Raw genomic sequence first — 15250 nt, forward strand, 5'->3', positions numbered from 1 at the left:
ATTTAAATACTCTTCCTCTAATTGATCAATAGATTGAATGCAATCCTAGTCAAAATACTAGTGAGTATTTTATGGGCACTCTTAATGTGATACTAAAATTCCTATGGAAACAAAATGGTACAAAAATAGCTAAGGCAATGTTGAAAAATAAGACTAAATCCAGACAATTTAGATTACCATGTATCAAGATTCATCACAAAGCTACCTTCATTAAGACAATGTACCATTTTTGTAACAATAAACAAAATGGGTGAAATGAAGAAAATACTCTTTATTAATATTTAAATAAATAAATTTAAATTTTTCCTAGAAAGATTTTCAAAAACACCCTTAAACTCAGAAAAGCAAAGTCAAGTTGCTTCAAGTGGTGCAAAGATGAATCTCCCACCAGAAGCTAAATTAATTCAACATTTCATGAATAACCACTATCAGAAATGAGTATGGCGTCTCTGTTCTTGAGAACTTAAAACAGTTAGCGATAACAGGGTAATGCATAATGATATAACGCAGTGGTTCCCAAGATGTGGTATGTATTTGCATACCACTGATTATGACTATAATAAGCAATCCAAGTCTTCCTGGGATCAGGGCTGCGTATCTGCAGCAGGAAAGAAGTAATAAGACTAAGATTTATTCTGCAATAAGCTCGTTTCTGCAATAATGGCATTATCGGCATCAGTCTAAGGTCAACCTGAGATGCAGAAAAAGCAGTGGTGCTTGAGGTGGAGCAGAGCTGCCAGGCCTACCAGTTGTCCCTTCTCGCTATAGAGACAGATTCCCTAAGACTGGAAAGAGCCAAGCCAAACTATTTAGGCAGCCCTCTGCATGCTCATCCATGGGCTATTCAACCTGTAGTGTTTCCAATAACGGATAAAGGAAGAAGAATCAGAGGATAGAAAAAGAGAGTGGTATGCACAGCAGGAGTAAGCCTAAAAACCCAATCATGGTTAGGTTCAGATGTCCTAGGCCACTATATCACCCACCATCCAGAAGTGCTATAAAGTTTCCTTTTAAAGAGAAAGAAGATCACTTTTAAGAAAACAACTACACGATTAACAGACAGGCTGTATGAGAATCGGGCAAAATAATGAAAGAGATACCAAATCACAAGTTTTAGAAACACTACTATAAGACATACACAACTGAACATATAATACATTATAGGACTGCCCTATAAATAACACAAGGAATAAGTACCATCAAGATCAGAGAGGAGAAATCAATTCCAGGGAGGGGGCTCAGCTAAGAGTTCCAAAGAAACTGAGACTTACTAGGGTGAGTACTAACGAGTGGACAAAACAAGCTAGAGGCACTTGAGAGGAAGCAAGTGGTAAGCAGGGAAGAGCTTAAGCGAAGAGATAGATATCCAAAGCAGAGGTAGAACACAGTGTAGCCCCTTTAGGAAAAGAGAAAGGTTCTCAGTCTCAGTTCTTCATTTTCTTACACAGAAAATTACCTACATTTATTGAGGTTATTACATATTCTTAGACAAATAATAAAGGTTACCTAGAATGTGTTATTCCACTGTGTATGTGAAAATACAATTTAGAAAATGACATACGCCTACACAGCAATAACTTAAAATGGGTATAATTATTTCTATATTATCACAGATCTAAGGTACCTGAATAGCGGTAAACACCATGATAGAATAGGTGTTTCCCATCTATCATTTTATTCAGAAACCATCTGGGAGTAATAAAATCTCTTTCCTGCTTATGCCCGCTTGTTAGATTTCTATCTCTTGCTCAGCAAGTTCCAAACAGGCAAAAAAAAAAAAAAAAAAAAATGGAGGGGGGTAGGGAGTAACAGAGAAGAAAATCAGTAAAGTCAGTATATTAATCCAGGAGAAAAATTACTTAGGTACAGAAAACAAAAAAGAAAGAAATTTTCTCAATTGTATATCCTGGAAAGATGAATTCTTTAATATAAAATAAGTAGAAATAGGCATTATTATTAAATAGTCTTTAATGTGCTTCTAATTACATTTTTTTTAGTTTTATATTATAAAATAATTAATGTTCCTCAAACAAATTATGTACTAATACTCCGAAGTAAATGGTATAACTGTCTAGGTGCTCAAAGAAACCACTCCACTCCCTGCACAGTTTCAATCTGCCTTGTGACTCTGAGACTACAGCACTCATTTTTTCACCTCAACAATAATGAAGCTCGACCAGATGATCTCTGGAATTTCAACCGGCTCGGAATGTTAATGATGCTACATTACGTATATAGGCAATCTACCATTTCCGTTTTTCTAAACTAGGCATCTTAAATGAGTATTTTTCCCTAAAAATGTTGGAAAGTTTTCAAAATGTGTCACGTTTGGGAACATTAAAATACAGACAAATTAGTAATTTCTTTACAAATAAATAAGTCCTTTATTTCCTACCATGTTCCTAGAAACATGGAAGTACTGAATAAAATTCAGAAATGTGTAAAAAACTTAAGCAGCAGTTATTAAAAGTAAAACTATATATAAAATAGTCCTTATTCTCTTAAGTAAGTTGAAGCCTGGTATTAGTAAAAGACTTACCACAATAAAAAATTAAGTAGATTGCCTACTTTTTGCGGAACTTCTGCAATTACAGTATTTAAAACTATAGTCACTGCCCTCTGTATAATTCTAGTACATAATTGCTAACTTTCCTGAATTTCCAAAACTTACACGTGATTACTTTTACATACATCTGCAAGGAAATTTACCATTTACCATTGCAAACACCGATTTATTAAATAATAAAGAAGTCCATGCTTTATAATTCAGTATTAAATTTCTCACAGAGAAATCAAGAAAAAAAAAAATCCTATCATGGATAGTTATCAACAGTCTTTGTAAGTCTTCCAAACAACATTTCATTAGAGAAAGTAAGTTAAGTGGGAGCTGCACTTAAGGAGGATGCTCGTGCTTTGGCCCTTCTTCGAACTAATGCTTCTTGTCTCTTTCTCTGAATCTCTTCAGGAGAGTATTTTCTATTTTTCTCTTCTTCATCTAAAAATTAAACAAAACATACAAACATGAGTTGTATCAACATTAGTTTTCTATACTGTGAAGTCAATCTGAGTATGATTTTTTTTTTAATACCTAGATTTGCCACACTGGTTTGGCTATTAAATCACACTACCAGATATATGACTCCAAGAACATACAGATATAGTGCTCCAGGTCAAAGGAAAATAAAGTACTGATTGATCTGTCCCTATCTGATGTTCTCTTTCACACTGTGATAAAACTCATTTGATTAAAATCTGTTTATTTTGATTACTCACCAAATAACTAGTGGAACTAGCATCCAATTTATATAATCTACAAATGAATCTATTTTCAAAGTAAACAAAGTAGGATTTTAAATATTACATAAATTTTAATCTAACAATAGTCAAAATATAATGTATATCAAAGTACTTTGGAGATCAATACCTCAGACAGTACGCTTTTAGTATAAGATAAGCTATCTTACTATTGCTATTTACCTTTTCCTCTATAGAGCTACCAGGCTTTCATTTCAGCCATTGAGGGAATCTTTCAGAGTGCAATCTCTCCTATCAACAAATTTTAAATTTGGTCACCTGTGACTCACTGTCAGAGATATTTACATTTGGATATATTTATTTGGAATACATATTTTATATAAACATATAAACGTTAGAAAATTATCTGGAAAAGCAGAATACATGAATACAATCTATAATTTTAATGCCTTTTTAATATGTAAAAATGTGAAGGAATTTTGATATATTCTTATGTAGCATACTCTAGTGTGTATTTTAGATAAACATACTAGAAAGTAAATAACAAGTTTTAAATTAAGTAAATGAATATAAGAAAGTTCCACTTTAATAACACCTCCAATCCTTTTTTGCTAAATCAGAGTTCTGAAAGAGTGCATTTAATTCCATAGTTCAGTCACTTTTAACTAAAATATTAGATTATCTATATAATGTTGACAAGAATCAAATTTTAAAGTTAACAAACCTATTTTCTCATTTAAATGGTACTTTAAACTTAAGACCATCGCCCTAATACATAGTCAAACTAACTTTTATTGGTAATATTGTTTATATTGTAAAATTGTCTTTCAGGAAAGTAAATAAGAATCCATAATACTGTTAGCAGAGAAATATTACTTATATTGCCACCTAGATAAAGGTTTAGAATTTATGTTAGTAAAATATTTCTCTTGTTAACTAAGAGAAAAATATTCCCAAAATACATCCTCTGTCTCCCCTTCCTTTCTTGGGATAATTGGAAACGGGAGGGGGAGTTTAGGTAAGAGAGAACATATTTTGGATAAACTTCCCAGGTTATTCTGATAAATCTTCTATTTCCTAAGCTAATTAGCTTACAGGCAGATACTAAAACATACTTTATATTGGTATGACTATATAATATTTTGGCCTCAAAGCTAAGAAACACAAACTCAGAATACACACATGTGCATATAAATACAGAATTTACACTTAAGTTTGGAAGGAAAAGTAGGTTAATAACCCATGACAGCAGAAAAAAATATAAATCCATTCACAATTGGCTTGGTGATATTCTGGAAAATAATTTCAAATGAGATACATAAAGTCACACCACGAACATTTGACTTACGCAGAGTCATCCATTTTTCCCATCAGTCGTTGCTTTAACCCAATCTAAAAATACACAGTCTCAAACTACCGCAAGGTATAAAGCAAAAGTGGCTCTTCATTTTTATCCTAAAGCAGGGGTCAGCAAATTTGTTCTAAAACGGATCAGAAAGTAAAAATGTCAGCCTTGGTAGGCCATATGGTTTCTTGTTGCAACTGTTCAACTGCCATTATAGCAAGGAAACAGCCATAGATAATACATAAACAAATACAGTGACTGTGTTCAAATAAAACTTTATTTATGGACAAAGAAATTTCAATTTCATATAATTGTCAAACGTCATGAAATATTATCCTTCTTTTAGTCTTTTCTCAACCAATTAAAAATGTAAAAATCATTTTTAACTTCCTGGCTGTACAAAAAAACAGGCTGCAGGCTGGATTTGGACTGGCCAGTATGCCAACACCAGCCTTAAAGCAATGCAGTAGTTAAGTGACTTTTCCATATCAAAATAAAAGGAAGTAGAAACAATAGAAAATATCAACAAGGTTAGTAGTAATTAAGAGATCATGTGCTGTCAATAAATTTAAAGAAAAACCTAATAAGCAAACTGAAAAGCAGATTATTTATTAAAAACCAAAATATGATAGTAAATAGGTGTTCTGGGGAAATTCAAATACTTCAGATTTAGTCTTTAATGAAATGGGAGCATGGCCCAATTACTTACAATATACTCCCTTTAATATTAATTTAAATATTTAAAATTCTTACAGATTGATAACCATTTAAAAAGTTTCAAAATATCTAATACGGGCTATAATGTAAATAAATACTCACTCTCAGTGTTGATAAGAATTAACTTTTTTGTACTACTGTAGTTTTTTTGGAAGGCAATTTGGTGATATCCTTCCAAAATTCAAAACATTCTCTGACATTAATTTTCTACAAATTAGCAAATACAATTGTACAAGATATCTATGCAGAAGGATATTCACTATAGTATTATTTGTGATTACTAAAAACTACAAATAATCTAAACACACATCAATAAGGAAATAATAGTTAGATTAACTATGGTAAAGCCACATAACGACATACTACTAACAATAACATAGTCAATAAAATGACTGAAGCAATCCCTATGTACCAACATGAAAAGACAGCTATATTAAGTGAAAGGAAAAGCAAGTTGTCAAATAGTGGTTATATAGTATATAATTCCATTTATTTAAATAAATCTACACACACACACACTTATAATGTATGTGGACACATACACACGTTTTTATATGCATAGAAAATACTAAATGATGTATACCAAACTGTTAAACAAATGGCTTCCCCTGAAGGGGGAAAGGAGAAATAGAGGATTATTTTTCTCTCTCTAGGAAAGGAGAAATAGAGGACTTAGCTTTTTACTTCAAATTATTCTATACTACTTAAAAAAATAAAACTAGCATATAATTGTCATAAGTTTTTAAAAAGGAGGTCACTTAAAATACAAAAGTCATAGCAGTAATGCCAACAGAAGCATCATCTCAAATCTAAACAAGAAAAAATGATAATCTAATGTTAAAAGAAAACTCAGAGAGATTAATTAAGAAAATCTGTAATTACAAGCCAGCATAGTAAATGCTGTAATAAAAATTAGCATAGGATATTGGAGAAACCCAGAGAAAGTGAATCCAAATCATTATGGGTGATTAGAAACACACAGGATCTTAAAAGACAAATGGTGTATGCACATGGCGGCACTATGTTTCTGGTGAAAGAAATAGCATCTGTGAAGACACGGGGCTATGAGAAAGCACTGAGAATTGAAAACCACAAGAAGTTATGTCAGATATTCTATTTCCTTTAAAAAGAAAACAGTATGAGTAACAGACTCTTTACATTATATCGCATGATGTTCATTCAAACACTTATTCAGCACCTTCTAACTGCCGGATGTCGTGGTAGGCCTAGGTATACTGGTAAGACAGACCATCATAAATAAATATTTAATTGCAACCTGTGATTTAAAAAAATGAAGTTAAGAGAGATAGAAAATAACAAGGAGAAAGCTGACTTATAGATTGGTCAAGAAGGGCCTCGGTGAGAGAAAAATACTTAAACTGAGACCAAAGGATAAGAAAGCACCAACCAAAGAGGGTGGGGGAAGAGGCAAGTGTTGGGAAGGAGTACTTTTAGTCAAAGAGGATAGTATGGTTAAAGTTTCTAAATTAGGAAAGAAACTATTCTTTTTGAAGAAGTGAAAGACAGTTGATATAGATGAGGTCTAGCAGGTAGAGGAAAAAGTGGAATGAAACAGGATGGACAGGCAGGTTAAGGAGAGAGAATGCAGGACCTTATAGGTCAGTGTAAAGTCGGTATTTTATTTAAATATGATAGGTAGGCATTTATGGTTGTTTTAAGCACAGGAATGCCAGGTTTGCCTATGTTTTTAAGATTGCTGCGTGGAGACTAGAAATGAAACAGGCAGGTAAAAGAACTGCCGTAGTCTAGTCCAGAAATGTTGGTTTGGACAAGGGTGGCAGCAGTAAAGAATGAGAATAATGTATAGTTTCAAGAAATATTTTTTAAGGTAAAGACAATGGAACATGTTGATAGAACAGAGAACTGGGTGGGGAGAGGAATGAGAAAAATCAAGAATGACAAATTATATCAGGTAAATAAATCACAGTTCTGTCACAACACTGAGTTTTACATCAGATATATCAGCAAAGGTGTTTAATTAGAATGCTCTAAATCTTCAAATATTGTTCACCTCAGTGCTTTGCTGAAAGTAAAAGTAGACATAGAATACTCAAGTTTTGAAACAATGAGATATTTAGTAAATACAAACACTCTTAAAACTACAACAGCAATACATATTCCTAAAAGTGTGATTTTCCTGGAAATAATTCAGACATCATTCAACAAAATTTATTGAATGCCTATTACCTGCCAATCATTGTATTAAGTGGGGGGGGGGGGAATTCCATGTAACCTTTTGAAAAATATACTACTCATTCTCTATATAAACCAAACCTACTGCCGTCAAGTCAATTCCAACTCACAGCGACCCTACAGGATAGAGCAGAACTGCCCCATAGGGCTTCCAAGGAGCGAGTGGTGGATTCGAACTGCCAACGTTTTTATTAACAGCCATAGCTCTTAAACCACTGAGCCACCAGGGCTCAATTATTTTTAAAAACTACTTCAAGAATTCTAGTTAAACATTATAGAATGGTTTTTATACTTTACTCAAACTCAAAACAACAAATAACTGCTTTCTAAAATGATACTTTTAAAAGAAAATTATTTCATACATACCTTTTGAAGGTTGTTTCAAAGATTCAGAAATCTTTGTCAAAGATTGCTGTTGAAAAACCTCCTCACGTAATGGGTTGACAGGTGGAGTTCTACTTTCCTCTAAACTCTGTGTCATTTTGGTATCAGACATACTTCCTATTGTACAATTTTGATTATACTGAGAATGAGTCTGAGAATTTTTCATCTTGGTGAATGTATACTTTGAAAATTTAACTGTTCTGTTAAGATCAGTCCGAGTGTCATCTGTTCCTGCCCTGTAAGATAGATGCTGACTATTCAATTTCTTATTAGTAGTAGGAATTTCTGAACTCATATGACCTGAACTCACATTTAAACTTGAACTTCCAGCAAAAACCAATTTGGAACTATTCACTTTTATTGGAACATCAGTGTTATTCCAAGAGACACGCAAATTATCAATCTCATCATTTGAGCTCCTAGAGTACATAGTCAAATTTGTTGTGGCACCTAAAATACTTGGAGAATTTCCAGAAGTTTCCCCTTTCTCCATCTTCACTGATTTATCTATTTGTGAGTGATCTGTCAAGGAAGATGTTTGCACTGTAACGCTGCCCAGATTCAAATGCTTTGATTGCACCAACTGACTTCTCTGGTTAGATGTAGCAAACATGTTTTTAGCTCCAGGTCTGGAACTATTATTGATCTCAACTACAGTTTCTGATGTCTTGCTCTTGCTCTCCTTTCTAATGTCTTGTTGCTGAGTTAGTCTTTCAATATCATCACATGCTTGGTATAACAAATCATCATCTACATCATCTGTTTCCCAGGTATTCTCTAATTGATGACATGCTTTAATAATTTCATTGGCAAAGGATGGATCATTCCAATCATCCAGGAAGGAGCCTAAATCTGGTGCCTTAGTCTGATTTGGCTTATTACCTGATTTGGTTTTACTGGCTGAGGGTACAGAGCCAAAAAGATCTGCATTAGCAGGTGTCTTAAAAGAGTGATTAGAAATGGGCTTATGTTTCTGTTCATTAAAATATCCTGTGTTCAAAGCAGACTTCTTTTCAGAAGCATTTATAGTAGGAATAAATTTAGTATGAATATCTTCCTTTATTTTTGTTATATTAGATGCAAGTGCACAATCTTGAATTTTGTCTTGAATAATAATTTTATTGAAAGATTTCTCAAATTTCATTTTATTTCCAGATGATAATAATTGGTTTGACTTATCATTTGAATCTGGCAAAAATTTATGTTTCTCAGCATCTATTAATTCTCTGTTATATGTCCTTGAAGGAAGATCTTGTAAACTTTCTGAGTCACTTAGCCTGGCATCTAGATTTGTATTCGTTCTTGATTTACTTTTACCATTTTTACTGTCAAAAGTATAAACACCCTTGTGAACAGCACCCTGAGTTGTTTTAGGCACAGGTAGGAGTTCAGGCATTTCCACATTTTGTATTACAAAAGGTTCATTTCTGAGTAATTTTTCCCAGTCCTCCTCAAAATCACTGGTAGCAAACGGATCAACGTGCTTATTAAAAGTTTCTGGCTCCTCAGTACAAGAAGTCATACATGATTTTGTCATTATGGGAGTATCTACTCGAGAAGGAAGTGATTCTGGGGTTTTATTTTGCAGAGTTACAGGGATCAGAGTTTCACTGGTAACGATCGCCTCTTCCAAAGTACTTTTGTTTCCAAAGGTAGTGGTACTGGTGTTCAAGAAAGTATCTGGCAGATCTTGGCTTAACTGTCCACAACTCTTCTGAGTGGAGCCATCAAAAATGGCATTAAAGGCTGCTTCAACACTTTGGTCAAATGACTTGTGGCTGCTATTTTGATCATCTGCTGTAGATACCTCGGTGTTTTCCTTCATTGGCTTCTTCATTATAACAGTATCTGTTTCGGGAACTGACTGCATCTCTACATTATCTTTATAATCATTGAATGTCTCCGTTTCTGAAATCATCGGGATAAAATCCTGATTCCTATTGCTCTGCTCTTGAATCACATCTAGTTCTTCCATATTTTTATCAAATTGCTTTGCCAACTTCATAAGTTCTTCTTCTTGATTTTGTGTTTTTAACCTATTAAATATTCAAAAAATTATAACTGAGAAATGTTCTAAGAGCCATTACGAATATTCAATTATTTAACATGTTTTGATATATTAAAACATGGAAACTTTAACACAATTATTTTAACTCCAAAATTTTACATGTCAGAACAAAGGAATGGATGTACTAGTCATTTTAACACATTAACAAAAACCAAAATAGAATACGATGAAAAATACTTGCTTCACTGAATCCCAGAAAAGTTTGAACTCACTTAGTGCAGCTGATTTTTGCTCTTGATTTCCCTTTTGCTACACTGGGAGTACAAGGAATAGCAGTGTCACCAATCCACACGCCCAGCATGGAGTTTGTTGTTGGTTTTTCATCCTTTGGCAGAAGGGAAAAAAAGATGTGCAAAAGTACACACACGAAAGGTAGAAAGAAAGAAAAGAAAACAAACGTTAACTATTTTGAAATTTTCCCAAGAGCAGTAAATTCTGGTAAGAGTTAGTTACCAAACAAACTCAAAAACAATGAGATGGCAATATCAAGTCAGAAGAAGTGATCCATTTATGTTCCAGGAAAAGAAAAACATACAGAATTAGGAATTCCTTATTTTAAAAAAAAAAAGTTTTAAACATTAAATTATTTATCAAATGCATATTTATACTAAAAGCTCATGTTTTATCCAAAAACTGAATAACTTACTTCAATTTTCTTAAGATATTCATAAAAATAAACATTAGTATCAAAAATAAACAATATAACGTTGTCATCAAAATTGAGAATAAAAGGAGATACTTTCTGTATCATCTGATTCTCCAAATTTTCCCTTCCCCCATTATAATCTCTATCTAAAAGTGAATAATCCATGTCGACCTGAATTGAGAACACTTGGAAGGAATTAAGGTCAGAACTGAGGGGTAAGAGCAAGGTTAGAAATGATGCCAAGACTGAGACAGGGACAAGAACAAAAATAAGCAGAGATGGCAAAGAAAGAAGTTGAACCAGGATGAAAGTAAGGAAAAGGCCATTTTAGTCCTGGATATTTTTGCTATGCCTTTCAGACCATGTAAAAATTAAAGAATGAGCTTGATACATTAGATAAGAACCAAACCAACAAATCAAATAGAAGACACATTTTCTACTCTATTTTTTTTATTATCTAGAATAAACAAAATAGGAATAATCTAATCCCTACATTATAGGTTACTTGAAGGCGAGGACTCTTAAAATATCTCAGCATCTAGGCACAATGCTGGGCATATGGAAAATGTCAGTTCAAGTTTATTTACTAGGTTTAAGTGAAAAGGGCCCTGCAACTCAGTACTTTAAAATCCTCAGCCAATCAACCAGCAGTTTTCTTAGATGCCCACTTGTACCTAATTGATTTTAGCTTTGTTAAATACTGAAGAAAATCAGTAATTTCACTTTCAGACTCTATATAATATTTTCCCCTTTTTGTTCCAACGAAATTTTGAATTTAAGGAAAATGACATTCTTAGTGATTTAATCATGAACTTTTGCCCATTTAGCAAGTAATTTTAAGTTCATTCAATATTTAGAGAATTAAATTACAACTTTATAATGTCCAACTTTACATACACATATATCCTACATAAGCATACTATGTGTAAGTATTATATTTCTTAAATTTCATTATTAAAAATTATATAACACTGATTCCCACTATATTCCGGTGCTGTATATGGTATCTAAACACGTTACTTCATTTAATCTTAAACAGTATGCTGTATAAAGTTGTATCAATCTGATACAAAGATATATACCATATTCAAACAGCACTGTATAAAAAGTATTGCTGAAGAGACCAAAATGGCTGTCAATTAAAATGGAAGTGTACATTAAAAGAAGGTATGCCATCTCTGAAAACATTAAGGGGAAATCAAATAATTTGAAGATAACAGCTCACCTAAAAATAAACAACATGAATATGTTTCATATTGAAAATGAATTCTGAAAACATCACAAGCTTTTAAACAGACCTTGATACTACCAAAGATTTATATATATGCTTTTTGAAAGTGTTCCATTGAAGAGAGTAACACTGAAAACCAAACTAATTGCACTTTTTGTTTTACACAAGCTACCACTTGCATACTGTTTCCATTTCTTTATATTATTTCCAGCCCATTTAGGTAAAGGATTCCATAAATTTACTCAACTATCTTTCTATCACTATTTAGGCTGGCCAGCCCAAACACATTTTATTTGCTTCTTTCATGTGAAACCCACAATTAATGAAGATCTACTGTTAACTTATAACGTAAGTAGTATTATGGCATAAACGCTATTTAACTAATGAATGCTATGTAAAATAAATTTCTATGACATGCCAAACATGGAATGTAGAGCTAGTAGCAACAGATTTATTTCGACTGTGCTAGCTGTTTGACTTTAACATATATTACCCATTTCAATCCTCATAATACCTTGAGGAGAGCAAGACGAGAAATAATTCTAGCATATGGCTTAGTGAATTGAGATTCTGAGAGCTTAAGTGACTTGACAAAGGTCATCCAACATAGGAGCAGATTCAGAAATAACTCCAAATCCAGTGTTCTTACATAAGTGTTTCTTGATGATCTTATTAAGTCAGTATTAAGAAGAGCTGCTTAAATGAGGAAAAGGTAAAATATAGGTAATAAGCAAATTTCAATCACAAAAAAACTCAGAAGTTTAATGAATTGCCTTATTATTTCAGTAACTTGAAAAATACTGCCATATATTATTAAACACATAACATTAAAAACAAAATAAGCACAAAACTTAGTCCAAATCACTCAAAAAATTAAACGTACATATGTTTAAGAAAATTTATATTACCAATTTTATATTATGTTCATTTTCTCAAAATGTGCATTTCAGAAGTAGAAAAAGTAAAAGTGATTTTTACTGTCCTATTTTTGGAAAAGAGAACTGCAAAAGATAAAATGTTATTTTTTCATTTATATGAGCCGCACAAGGACTTGTGGCACATTTTTCACTGTTTTAAAATAAACTATAAAACTAGTGATATTTACCTGAGGAGCAATGCGATTAACAATATGTGAAATCTCATCACTATCTGTGGTGTAAATCTGGTTTTTTCTTCCTTTACCTAAAGAAACAAAAACATTTCTATACATTGTAAACAAAAAACTTAATGCTTTTAAAAAAGCTGTCACTTCTTAGAAAATGATTTTAATTAGCATGGTTACATCTATACACTCCAATATCACATAAAAATTATAGTGATAAAATAACATGAAATTCTCAAAAACATCTGCTATATCAAAGTTCCAGATGTTGGTAGCCGACTGAAATTTTAGTTAAATCCTATTCATCAAATATTTACACACATAAAAACAATAATAATAAATTACCTAACTGCTTTGTCATTGGAGAATTCTGATCCCAAAAGATATCATTCAGTCCATCTGGATCGTTAGGAGAACTGAAGGTACATGACAACGAATCCATTGTCAGCACTCTCTTTGGTGTTTCGTACCTTTCTATGTAAAATAATACATGATTCAAATAACAATTATTACATTTTAAAGCATTACTTTATAAAATCCCAAAGTCAAATAGTAACAGCTTAGACTAGTTTACTTTTTAATGTCCAATATAAAATTTTCTCCCAGGGATGATTAGTTTAACCACAATTGAAATGTTTCACATAAAAATCTGTGCAACACTTCACAAATGTGACTTTTTAACTTAAGGATATTATCAAACACTTTTAGATAACCTAGTAGCTCTATGAATGAATACTATCACTGGGTCTTGGAGTCTTTCAGGAGCCACCTGTAATTTATTCATTATTACTGGGTGTTGGAATCTTTGGGGAGCCACCTGTAATTTATTACTGTTTCAAAGTCAAAGGTATCCCAATGGAAACTTCAGTAAAAAGTCTGTTTAGCCCCCTTTCACCAACTCTAGTCAACTTACGTTAATTACTTTAAAAAGCATTAGTGATCCACTTCTTGAACTTTTTCTACTCACTTTCGCATTTCTACATAAAACTGTTTTCGCTGATTTAGGAATTGCATTATAGGAGTAATAAAGACATGTAAGTAATACAAGTCGTATTTTAAGAGGACGCTCTAGCAAAAGCCTTTGTATGGGGTTAAATTACTGCCGGGCTTTATTACAAGCTTTTTAAAATGGAAAACTAAAAATCGACCAGAACGAAATTTACGGGGCCTTAGTTTCCTACTTTGAGGGTTAGTATACAGAGGAATTTCCGGCTTCCTCATAAAGAGGCGTGACATTACCGAGACGTTGAGTAAAAAGCAATCTTTTCACATAGCCCCTTTTCTAAGGCAACTCAGGGAGAAGAGTTAAAAGGGAAGTAACTTCCCTGAAAAAAGCTGAGGGCAAAGGGCTGCTCAGGTATTTCTCCTGCTCCACCAATGCTGATGACCTGAAAGTAGACTCCCTCCCCAAACAGGTAAACCTCACGACCCATTCCAGTGCAGGGGCAACAAGTGGTGGGCAGTCAGTCCTAACGCGGCAGTGCTCAAACTCGGGAACTAAAACCGTGGGGGGAGTGGCATTGGGTTATTTTTGGCCTCACGAGGGGAGAAGACCAGAGAAGGAAGACACATTTCAGGCTCCACCCGCACCCCACGTTTCCCTGTTGCAAGCTGGGCTGTGGAGCTGCAGCGCCGAAGCCCAGGGAGGCCGCGCTGCCGACGTCTCACCCTCAGGGTAACTTTTACTGCAGGAAGCAGCTGCTGGGGGCTGTTCTTGCTGCCGCATTGGCGGAGGAGGCCCTTCTCCAGCCCCACGGAGCCACGAGCCGCGGGTCGACCTCAGCCGCCTCCTCCCTGGCTCGACCACCGAGCTGCACTCCTCAGCCGCCGCCGTTTTGCGCGGCGAGTCCTTCGGGCCAGGGCCGTCCCCATGTTTCCTTCGCCGACTCATCGCCTATGACCCCCCTCCACCAGCTGCTTCTCCTTTCATATTTTGCAACGCAAGGAGAAAGGCAACAGCACTAGGAACGGCACACCGCGCCAACGGCAGCCGCCATTTTGGCCGATGGGGCCATGCGTAAGAGGGGGCCGCTGATTGGCTCTGCTGGGGCGGGGGGCAAAGCGTCCCGGGCTCCGGCGCTGCGCGCTTCCGCTGCCGGACCTGACGGTGCTCTGGGGGGATCCCGGGGCTCAGATGCTCAGATTCATCCTGATTGGCAGGGAGTTCAGGGATCATAGTCGGGCTAGCATAGTGATGTTGGGAGCCTGGTTGAATTCACTAGTATTATTTAATTCAGTTTACAACTAGAAGTACACATTGTTCAGATATTCCTTATTGTAGGCTTTTG

At 34.3% G+C, this 15250-nt stretch overlaps 1 protein-coding gene across 3 annotated transcripts; it reads right to left on the reverse strand.

Moving 5' to 3' along the window:
• Positions 1-1970: 1970 nt before the first annotated feature.
• ETAA1 (ETAA1 activator of ATR kinase) lies at positions 1971-14975 on the reverse strand. 3 transcript variants are annotated; one of them, XM_004369258.2, is made up of 6 exons: positions 14631-14975; positions 13308-13436; positions 12966-13042; positions 10196-10308; positions 7898-9951; positions 1971-2995 (listed from the first exon to the last, which is right to left on the reverse strand). In XM_004369258.2, the coding sequence occupies exons 1-6, from the start codon at positions 14851-14853 to the stop codon at positions 2877-2879; spliced, it is 2715 nt and encodes a 904-aa protein (XP_004369315.1). In that variant the 5' UTR covers positions 14854-14975; the 3' UTR covers positions 1971-2876. The 3 variants fall into 3 exon arrangements, with proteins under 3 accessions (XP_004369315.1, XP_023588968.1, XP_023588961.1); XM_023733193.1 differs by having other exon boundaries at positions 2914-4736; XM_023733200.1 differs by lacking the exon at positions 14631-14975 and having other exon boundaries at positions 13313-14561.
• Positions 14976-15250: the final 275 nt, after the last annotated feature.

This window comes from Trichechus manatus, unplaced genomic scaffold (genome assembly GCF_000243295.1).
Source record: "Trichechus manatus latirostris isolate Lorelei unplaced genomic scaffold, TriManLat1.0 scaffold00004, whole genome shotgun sequence".
NCBI lineage: Eukaryota > Metazoa > Chordata > Mammalia > Sirenia > Trichechidae > Trichechus > Trichechus manatus.